Source organism: Chaetura pelagica, unplaced genomic scaffold, assembly GCF_000747805.2.
Source record: "Chaetura pelagica isolate M959 unplaced genomic scaffold, ChaPel_1.0 scaffold88, whole genome shotgun sequence".
NCBI lineage: Eukaryota > Metazoa > Chordata > Aves > Apodiformes > Apodidae > Chaetura > Chaetura pelagica.
This window is the reverse complement of record NW_009954313.1, coordinates 57,014-68,214: the sequence shown is the minus strand read 5'-3', so window position 1 is coordinate 68,214 and position 11,201 is coordinate 57,014. Positions and strand designations below refer to the sequence as shown.

General features: G+C 38.8%; 1 protein-coding gene across 1 annotated transcript in view; it reads left to right on the top strand.

The window, feature by feature from the left end:
- EGF (epidermal growth factor) overlaps positions 1 to 2,405 on the top strand; it is a 57,982-nt gene extending 55,577 nt beyond the window's left edge. The window contains exons 24-25 of the mRNA XM_010004084.1: positions 586 to 688; positions 2,182 to 2,405. Of these exons, the coding sequence (XP_010002386.1) occupies positions 586 to 688; positions 2,182 to 2,405 (327 nt within the window). The remainder of the gene's footprint in view (positions 1 to 585; positions 689 to 2,181) is intronic.
- The last annotated feature ends 8,796 nt before the right edge of the window (positions 2,406 to 11,201 follow it).

Here is an 11,201-nt window from a genome sequence, read left to right as displayed (position 1 = left end):
TAAATTATTTCAGCACAGTGCTTCACATTTCTTTCCTATACCCCTGTTTTTTCTGTTTTCCCTGTTGTTTTTTCAGCATGTTCCCCCAGGGGGTCCCATCTTCTGTTTCTGAGGTGTCACTTTGACTGTCACCATGGGATGATGGAATTGCACACCCCAGGTAGTGCAAAGAGCTGGAAAGGGAGCCTTGCTTCCTTCCCTATGCCTGACAGGGTTTCCTGCTGTCTGGTTGCGGGTTTCTATAATACTTTAAAAGTGGCCCTCAGTACCATAGAGGGGGTTGATTTTAATGTAATTTTGTTCTTGGGTCTGGAAAGGCTGATTTGCAAGGCAAGAGATCAGGTACAAAAGAGATCAGGTACACTGGGACCTCACACTTTCCAAAGAAAGACCAAGGCTGTCACCAACTCAGATGTTTAATTATCTGCAGGGGAAAGGTCATCCCAGAAGCCAGGATGACCTTTTTCCCCCTGCTGTGGTTGGAGTGTGTGGCTCTTCTAGTTTGCCTCTTGGGTTTCAGAAAACCAGTTTGTTTTATATTAATTTAGGCTCTGTGTATGTTATGCATATTGTATGTATTTCCAGCTTGTGGTTGTTAAGGAGTGTAACAGTTCTCTGGAGACTAAAGTGGCTGATCTAATTGAGTGTGAGACAACAGATCCTCATCCTGCCTGTCCTTTGGAATATGGTGAGTAGGATTTCCTTCCTTATTAGATCTCTCCTCACCTTTGTACCAGCAGGAGCAGCAGCTGATAGAAGAGAAATCAAAATTTCTGGCCTGTTCACTGCTGCTCTGCGCAGAAGAAGCCATGTTTATGTTGCTGGAAAGAGACTATTCAGTAATTCACTTTGCAGATTATTCATGAGAAATTACACTGCTACAGTTCTTTCACACTCATAAGAAGCCAGATGCTTCTCATGATAGTAATAATATTTTTGCATTTATATTGAACCTCATGGGTTTTCTTCATAGCAAGTGATTAATGCCCATCATAATGATGGGGAATATATATCCATACAAGGATACACTTTGACAGTCCTTGTTTATTCAGGCAGGATAACTGATATGATGTGAGTAGTACAGGTCTCTCCAGGAATCTTTCACCCTGCAGCAGCAACTGCAGGTTCTTCTTTTTGTGTTAAACAAGGTGTTTGGCTGCTTGGGAGGTGTTTGGAACTTAAACAAAGATGAGATGAGCAAGGGAGATGTGCCTCCCATCCCTGGTGGAAAGGCAGCAGGTGGCAGAGACACACACAGTAGGCTTCCATGGCCCACAGATTGCCATCTGGACCGCTGAGTTTTAGGAAATGCTGCCTTACAGATGGCAACACAATCTCCTAATTGTTCAGATGGTGAGAAATAATGGGGAAAGACTGATATCCTTAATAATATATCTAATTTACCATTCATACCTCCTAACTACAGAAGTTGCTAGAGAACCCAGTTTGCATCTGTCCTTTAGAAATATGCAAACCCCAAGTGTCTGAGGATGCTCGAAGGGCAGGGATCTTGCAAGATTTTAAAAATTGCCAATTCTGTCCTTAGATATATGTTAGAAAGTCACTTCATTCATCAGCAGGAAATGTTCCTAACATTTACTTTGTTGGACAAATATTATGAACATATGTAGAATGGTATCGTCCATTGAAGGAAGGCTGATGTTTCCCATTAGGAGGCTCTGTTTTCATTTATAGCTTTATCAGACACAGCTATTGGAGTAGAAATTTCTTATGGCAGGTGTCTAAATTTTTTCCTATTTGAAAATTTTAGCAAAAATGGTTCAACCATTTTAGAAAAGACTGGGAAATAATTTGATATCTTTTCTAACATGTTAAAGAAAGTTCTTGTACTGCACCAGTGAATAATTCTAACATCTTTCGACTTTGGAGCAGGGTGGTCTTCCTATCACAGGCATGCTTTTTCCTGTTCTTGTATATTTAAACAGAAAGCTATGAAATTTGCCTAGGACAAGTAATTTCTCAAATTCTGAAGCAAGTTTTTGACTTTGCCTCATTTTTTTGTTCTTTTGGCATGGATTGGTTTTGTAATTTTCTGAACTTGATTCTGTGTTTCCTTTCACAGCTTTCCTCTCTCAAAGTTGCCATTAGTTTTCTTTTTAGATTAGTTATTAGTTGAAGCTTGTTACATGGCTTTCTGTAATGCATATCCATTTTCTCCAGTGGAAGAAGAGCCTATAACATGCAACAAAGCATCAGGGACTTCGGTGGAAGAGGAGAAGGAGCAAGGCTCTGAAGAAGAGGTTCCTGTTGGTGAGAAACTGTGTCATCCCACGGGAGCGGTGAAGGGATCTCCCCCGGCTCCCTGGAGCACTCACCTCAAGCCCCTGCTGGAAAGGGATCCCTGTGAGCATGCCCCAGCCAACCTGCTGATGCAGCCAGACTAGAAGCAGCCTGGATTTGAGTAGAGAAAGGAGGAAGGATGAAGTCAGCAGAGAATGGGAACTCATGAAACACTGAAGTGACCCTCATTTTTGCATTAAAATCTGCTTTAGAAAAAAACACAAATCAAAACAGAACAGAGAAGTCCTTGTTACTACTTCTCTGTGATCTCTGCTTGGAAGAATTACTGTGAGCAATGTATTGGCAATTAGTACTCTATAAGTATCAATTTAAGGGTCACTGCTGCTAACTTCATTAACTGCCTGCTTAAAGGACACTGAGGGGAAAACAGACTAGTGGGTAATTTGTCAGAGATCAGTATTTTCTAATCATGTTTATTGCAAGTAGGGCTCTTTACACATACACGCACAGAGTCCAGAAAACTGCCTAGAAAATGAGCCACAAGCAACAACTGCAGAGAAACTGGAATGAGAAGATGGTGCAGGAAAATGAGTTAAAAACCTGATCTTTTTGTTAAAATATTGTTCATAGACACTCCAAGCCTCTGCCTAGTGCTGCTACCAGACCAATGTATCTCCTTGGACTTCACCAGAGATATTCTTATATCTGCTTCTGTGAGTGAGCACCAAATGGGGTCTTGCATTTCTCACAGTTGGTGGGCTGGAGGATTGTTTGTGAGCATATGGTATTAATGATTCTCACATCTATTAACTGAGACGTAACATTTGAGGAGAAAGGTGATTCTTCTACTAAAGTTTCCAGTCTGCACTGGCCCTTCAGAGCATTACAGGATTGTTTCAGGACTGAGGGAGTGGGCCTGAGCCTGCTTTCAGTCCCGTGAGGAAGCTGTGCTGGAGCTGTTCTTGCCTCACAGAAGTGTGTCTGGCAGAAAAACCTGGTCCAGGACTTAGTGTGGGGGAGGAAGCCCAGCCAGTTGCTGCTCCAAAAGTACAGGAGTGGAACAAACAAAAAAACATCTCAGTGTGGTCTGTCTTCCATGTAACTGATTGGTGTGGCCTGATAAAATCCATGGGATCAATTGGAAAGCAGCTTTTTAATTTTTTTCTTTTTTAATTTTTCTTTTTTTCCTCGTAGCTAACTTTCTTACAGCTACAATTCCCTTCCATTTACAAAGAACTAACTCATTTATAAAACTGTGTTTTATACAGAGTTATGGCTTAATTGTTTATCATCTCAAGTGATTTTCACCACTGGTCTTGACTCCCTAAGGCAGTTTTCTGAAGGTTTTGAAGATATCAGTATAATTTTTATCCACAGAAAGTTACCTGATGTTTTTTTGTTGTTCCAGAATGACAACTTGATTAGGTTGGAGAGATAATTGTTAGTTTTCTGAATGCCTGTAAGGAAAGAAAATAGAAAATGAGATCTTGCTCTTGTTACTAAGCAAAAGTGCTTGAAAAATCACCCAGAAACTTCCTTTGGTGCTGGCATACCTTTTTGACATGTTGTTGTCATCTCTTATAAAAGAAAAATTGTGTGTGGGTCTTGGGCTGATAATGTACACATTGGTATGGAAATGAGTGTGCTCCAACTTTATTTCTGGAAGTCAAAAGTGCCTATGAGGGTGGTGAGACACTGGAACAGGTTTCCTAGGGAAGGTGTGGTTGCCTTCTACCTGGAAGTGTTCAAGGCCAGCCTGGACAAAGCTTTGAGTGTCCCTGCCCATGCAGGGGGGTTGGAACTAGATGATCTTTAAGGTCCCTTCCAACCCAAACCATTCTGTGATTCTATGATATCTGGAAATCAGCTATCTTACTAACAAAGTTTTAGTTGTAGTGGATCTTTCAGTCCTCTGTCTTTGAATCCTATTACTATAACTGTCAGACACCATTAAACTCTGCTACAGTGCACAGCACTAGTGTTCTGTGTAATTTATTGGCTGGGTAACAGTGGCAAATGTAATTAATTTTTGTGTTTACCATTCTGCTTTTTGTTAGGTGTTTTTGTTTGCTTGTTTTTTGTTTGTTTGTTTGTTTTGTTTTTTCTTATTTAGAAATCTGCCAGAAAGGTACGGGAGGTAGTAATTTGGTTACCAGGTCTGTAGGCCAATGATGCAAAAGAGTACTGAAAGGCTCTTACCCCTTGTCCAAAACAGTCATACACTCGAGTGACTTTCTGGAATCAGTTCTGATTTACGTTGGTGTAAATAGTAAGAACAGTAAGCCTAGGGTGTCTGAATTACAATAAATATAATGCTCTGTTGTGTAGTGAGTTGTCATTTACTTGTTAGCCCGATAAAGTGATTTTTACTAGTCGTTTTGAACTGCTAAATCTATTTACTAATCACATCAGTTCTAAATTCAGAATAAACTTGTAAAATAGGCTTTTCCAGAGATTGGTTGGAACCAGGAGCAACGTAGACGCATTTTCTTTTGTGAATAGCAACAAGGGTGCTTCCATGGAAGCAAGTAATAAGGAGAGTTGGCATACTAAACTGTGTTCAGGAGAGGGCAACTACTGGGTTAAAACATTCATATTTGGTAGATTTTTTTTGAAGTTCAGCATAGTTTCATTTCATTAACATTGTGAAAAGCATCTAGTTAGGATTCCCTGGTCTTTCACAATTCATCACTGATTTTGTGTATTTTGATGGGAAGAGAGGCAGCTATAAAAGCCCTGATTCAGTAAAGCATTTTATTTCCATGAGAGCTGGACAGTAAAATGACTTTGATCCCTGGACTTAGATTATCTCTGGTGAAGTATGTTTATGTGATTAAATCAAGGTGTTGTGCGTATGACAGTCAACATTTAGTTGGAACTTTCCCTGCACAAAGCAAATAAATAATCTTGCCTAAACAAAGGTATTTTGGACTCCTTGCAAATTAGTTTGATATTCTAACCCATGTGTTGTTTATTTTGCTTTCCTTCATTCTAAGGATCTAAGTTTAAATTTGATAGTGTTCTTTACAGAACAGGATAGGAAAATCAGGTTGATATGTCCTTGTAATTAGGGTGTTTTGAATTTTAAGTGTTTCCTAAACTCAACTCTAAACTCAGAATAATCTTTAGCATCAAACCTTGAGATGATATTTCAACGCAAATATAATATATTTGATTTATTTGTATGTTTATAAAGCTATTGGTTTATAAAATAAAGTTTAAAAAGATCCCTAGTGTCCCTCTTGGTTTTAAAAAAAAGAGTGACAAATTCTGGCTTTGGTTAACCAATGTTATATTTGTTGATAGCTCCATTGGTTTCATACAGCTGCAGTGTGTAATGTGTTAGAGCAGCACGTGCAGATACCATGAGTTTTTCTTTCACTGCTCAGAGATTCTGTACTAATGAGGATTATCTTCTGCAGCTCACAGGTAGATCCCAGCTTGAGAAGGGTAAGTTTTCATGTGTTCTTTTCCTTACATGTTCCTGTAAATTAGGAGAAGCCTTCAATTCCTTTTTGTGCATGTTTAAATGGCTGTTATGAATGTTGCTACTTGTTTGCCTAGAAAAATATCCATGACTTCACAATATGTTTTCAGATTGATTTCCAAGATGTTATTCTAAGGCTTTAAATGAAGATCACTTGAAGTCAACTGTTCAATCCTGGAGGATCCTGGGTTTTGTGCAAAACTTTTTTCAGGTATACAAACACCCTTCCCTCTCCTCTAAGTCAGCAAATTCTTAGACTTTCTGAGTATGTAGCTAACTTAGTATTGATTTCAAATCCTGCTGGTATACTCTGATTTTTTAAAAATGAAATTAATGTGTTACACTAAGCTGTAAAAGAGAAATTCAGAATTGTAGTGGGGGAAAGTATGACAAGCCCAAAGCGAGAAAGCTATTGAGCAATTCTAAAGAGCAAGGGAGAAAATGAGATAGTTTAGCTTAGTAAATCCTAATTTTATTGAAATTGACATTTCAATTATCTAAAGCCATATTTTCATTGTAAACAAGTGAGGAATGATTCATGCTCATTCATAATGAACATAGGCAATGCAGTGGTTCCTAGTCATAGGAATGCATGACACATCTCATTTTAAGTCCCTTTTCCAGTCATTTGCAGCTTTGCAGAAGTGTATCTATTCAGGCAAAAAATTTCCATCCTGGCAGTCTCTTTCAGGATGAAAATATTTCTAAAGAAATTTCCAGGAAAAAAAATGTAAAAAAAAAATAAATTCATAATAGGATGAGGGAAGTCCCTGCCTTGTTAACATATATTGTGGTTTTGCATTATTGGGAGTAATTTTATCTCACATTATTTCAGGGTGATGTCTACACTGTTCATTTATTCTTCAGGACACACTTGGTGTTATTGCTTGGCTCCCTGATAACTTGCCATCTTTATCTCTGTGCATGTGAAAAGGAAAGATGTTAGTGGCATTAGAAGCCTCCCCCAAAGCCCCAGGAATGCACCCCAAACACAATCTGCAAGGATGATAGCCTAGGTTGGGTCATGTTCCTCTGATCTTTTACGGATACTGCTGTTTAATGCCAGTTTTGATGTGGACCAGGAACAGCCAACTTTGTGAAGACCATTCATCATGGGATTAACTTTCAGGCACTCCTCAGTACTGAGGTGCACTAGATTCAGAGCAGTGAAAAGCCTTAGACCCTTCCAACCAGCCTTAGGGGCCCTTAGTCAGCTGCCGTTTCAAGGCTCTGGAACTTGACTTTTAAGACAACATCTGCAATAATTGTCTATAAAGATGCAGAAACCTTTTGTGTTGGGACCCTGGCCACTATCACATCTTCCCACTCGAGCTGAAGTGTTACAACCGAAATGTGTTCTCCCTGCCTACTTTCTTTTTGGAGGAGATGGTTCTGACTCTTTTGTTCTATTAGACACAAGAAGCTAAACTAAACCCTAGAAGGAATTTCTACACTTCGTAGATTAAGACCTTGTAATCTGGAAGCTGCCTTTTCCCAGGTAAGAAGTTAGGATATGTCTCCAAGATCAATTTTAAGAACATCTGAGTCTTACACCCTTGTTTTTGTTCACATCCACAGTTACATGACACTGTTACCTTTCCAAGCATCCAACTTTATGCCACATGCCTTCCAGGAGCTTCAGGTAGTCTCGTCCATGCTACGCCTAATCTGTCCCCATCAGCCTGACCCTCATCGTATCCCCATTCCAGGCTATGGGATCCTGTCTGGCAGCCTGCTTCAGCCCATGTAGCAATATTTGCCTTACTCACGTGGCCTTTATCCAAACCAATTTGGAATGGTTTTAAAAGCAGGTCAAAGATACCATGTAAGGGAATTTCTCACTTTTATGTGAACAGCTACTGGAAACAGAACAGCTGGAGTCCTGGTCGATTAATAAGTCCCCTAAGTATTAATATGATGCAAAAAATGAAAAGAATGCTTAATAATTTATAAAAGAATTAGCTACTCGAGTCCATAAAAATTAAGAGATTTCTTTTTAGAAAATCTCAGTCTAATAGTTACACAGATTCATGGCCTAGTAATTTTTGTGTGGCTCTGGACATTTTATTGATTAAAACCAAGAAGTTTGCTGTGTATTCAGCCTACAGAGTAGTGTGCACATTTTAATGGACATGATCTTTGTTAATATTGATTACACAATATAATATATTTCAGTGTGCTGTAATAATGGAGAGAATGCACAGCTGATATTTCATGAATCTATTAAAAGTAGTTAGTCATTATGTAAGAGCAGTGAAAGTGTCCTATATATACATTTCTCCTTTCTTCACTCAAGAAAGGAATAGGAATGTTTAGACTAAGATTTTGGTTGTTATTTTGCTGTTTACTTTTGTTTGCAGTAGAAAGGTGGTTCCAGATCAGTGCAGTGTTTATGCAGTATGTGTGTCTGTAAATAGTAAGAGTTAAGAAGAAATATTTTTTCAATGGCTCTGGTAACCGTTTAAAAAAGAAACCAAAAAACTAAATGCAGCCAGCGTCTCAACATCTCACTGACGAACAAAATCACTAATAGGAGATTTAAGGATCTCTACAGCATTTGTAAGAAATAATAATAGAGTTCAACTTTATTTCTGCTGATCTTACTGTTGGTAAAACCTTTAATGAGCAGAGATCTGGATACAGTCGCATTCAAGTGAGGTGTTTGGAATTAAAATACAGATAAAAGGAAAAAGGTTAATCCAGGTCAAGGGAACAGACCAAAACTGGGATTGCATAAGATTGTAGTATCTTTTCCTATTTCTTCAATAGTCAACAGCAGTTAGCTTTAAGTAACTCTCTTCTCCACAAAATCTCCTAAATGAGAGCCTAAACATGGTATTAACTGTCCTTTTTTTGGCTTTGTCAGGATCCTTAAACACTGTAGAATTATTTTTTTTACCTCAAAGGGATTTTGTTTGCCTAAACCTAGAAATATGCTAAACACCAACTCGAGGCAACTGAGATAAATAATAAGGCACCTCCTACTGCTTATTTTATGCTGTAATCCTGATAGCTCTTTTCTCCTTTCTCATACTTAATAATGTGTATCAACTGTAGGAAATGAGTACAAAAAGCCACACAACATGCCCATTTTCATAGAAACAGTTGAACCATGACCCCAGAGCTGAACACGATCAAATGCTGAGGCATTTGGATCTGGATCTGATATACCTGGATGTATGATGGCTGAATGTAATAATAAAGCAAACCCTGAAGTCTTCCAGCCAGTGGTTCCCTACTCTTCTGCATCCCATGTAACATTCCCTCAAAATGCTTTGTGGCTGAGGATGCTGCTACATTATAGAGGGGCAGTGAGCCATCAGGAGCACTTGACTCTGGGCCTCACCCCTGCTACTCATGGGGTGGCAACACAACTCAGCAAGTCCTTGCAAGCTTCCTTCCCACTTGAACTGAAAAAGGGAGCAAGAAGGACACAAGAATTCTTACCTATATTTTAATAGCTCTGTGTGGCCTTTTTTTTTTTAATCTTGAAAGAAATTCCCACAGAATGGCTATTCCTATAAACAGAGCTATCATTGAAATCGTTGGACTTGGAATCAAGCTGGTTGAGATTTCTTGTTGTTCCAGAGACGGGTGGCAACACAACTCAGCAAGTCCTTGCAAGCTTCCTTCCCACTTGAACTGAAAAAGGGAGCAAGAAGGACACAAGAATTCTTACCTATATTTTAATAGCTCTGTGTGGCCTTTTTTTTTTTAATCTTTGAAAGAAATTCCCACAGAATGGCTATTCCTATAAACAGAGCTATCATTGAAATTGTTGGACTTGGAATCAAGCTGGTTGAGATTTCTTGTTGTTCCAGAGACAGATTAAGACCTCTTTGATGTGGGTGCAGTTTTAGCACAGTTGTTAGCATTGACTCATTTTACACCAGATGTAAATCTAACCCCATTCTCACATTATTATGTGCAGAGTGGGTACTGTACAGCCTAAGTCACTCAGTATTTTATTTTTGTGTGATGTTAATTAATTTTTGTTAGTAAAACTCAGTCCTTTGTCTAGACCCTGTTCACCATAGAGTCCAACTTAAATCCTAAAACAGTTAAACTGTGCTAATCTTTTGTGTAGAGGTGAATTCACTCTCTTTTTATATGTTAAATGACAAGGAGATCCAAATCAAAGATTTTATAAATGCTTTGCAGAACAAAACTTCTGAAGCTCTGCATCAGGAGGCTTCAATAAGCAAAACAGGTATGTTTGCCTGAGTGTATATTTGAGGATGAAGGGAACAGTAGGAGCATTTGAATGTATTAGTGTGAGGTCTTCTGATCTCCAATAATACAAAGCGTGCAGCGTGAAGTCTGGTTCAAGAGTCTATTCAATTAAAGATTTCAACCAAACCCATTGTGTGTAAGTTGGGATAGGTGAACACGCTGCATGCCACCCAGCTTGCTATGAACAAAGGAGGGAAGAGATGTTTGGTTCTTTAAGCAGTTAGTCCTAACAAATGACACATTTTGAAGTCTTAAGAAAGAATGTGTGCTAGAGTGCACTAATACTGGCAAACAACAGAAAAGAAATGGATATGGCCAAAAGCTGGCAGATCTTCTCTTGGAATGTAAAGGGAGGGGGGGAAAGAAGCCAAGAATAAAAAGGTTAGGTGTTATTCTTTCCACATGTGTTTATAGAAAAGGGATAGATTTCACGTTCCACCTTTTTCCATTTTAACATGAATTTTTTCTTCTGGTTTGGTTTTTGATGCTTTTTTTTCACCATCCATTGTTCTATTACAGGCTATGCAGCCTTATGTTTAGATGGCTTTGCAACCCAGGTAGTATCCCTCTGCTTCCCATCTGCAAAATCAAAGAGTCATGTTTAGTACACTACTAAGCTTTCACATTTATCTTGTGTGCTGTGCATAGATAACAAGCATCCACAGCCTGCTTCTTCAAAAACATGAAAGTGAAAGGAATATGCAGAAGGACAAGAAACAAATGACAATGGCTGGCAGGTTTCAAATGAGCTCATCATAAAAGTAAGAATGAACTGGGGAGTCTAACCTTTCTGCAAATGGTCTAGAAGAGGGAGGGAGAATGGAGAAACAATGGTTAAAGGCAATGGTTCATCAGAACAGATCTTCCTGAAGACAAACTGAAATCATCTCTCATATGACGTAAATTCATGTTAGCTCTTTATAGACCTCTGCTTCAGGTATTTCCATGTATGAAACTACCATTTCATTCTGGTAATGTTTTGTGGTTCTTTTCTATGCATCTTTTTGTGTTTCTGTGTTTACACTAGCTCATAGTGAATTGATTTAAGGATTTACTGGAACAGATGATGTTATTGTACTAATGGACAAAGGCTCTATCGGAGAAATATCATGAAGCTGAATATATTGTTCAGAGGAACTAAGTTCTTTCCAAGGGTACAGAGTCTCGTTATTGCTCCAGCCTGTGGATGAATGCAGGCTGTGCTGTCTCTGTGGGTTCA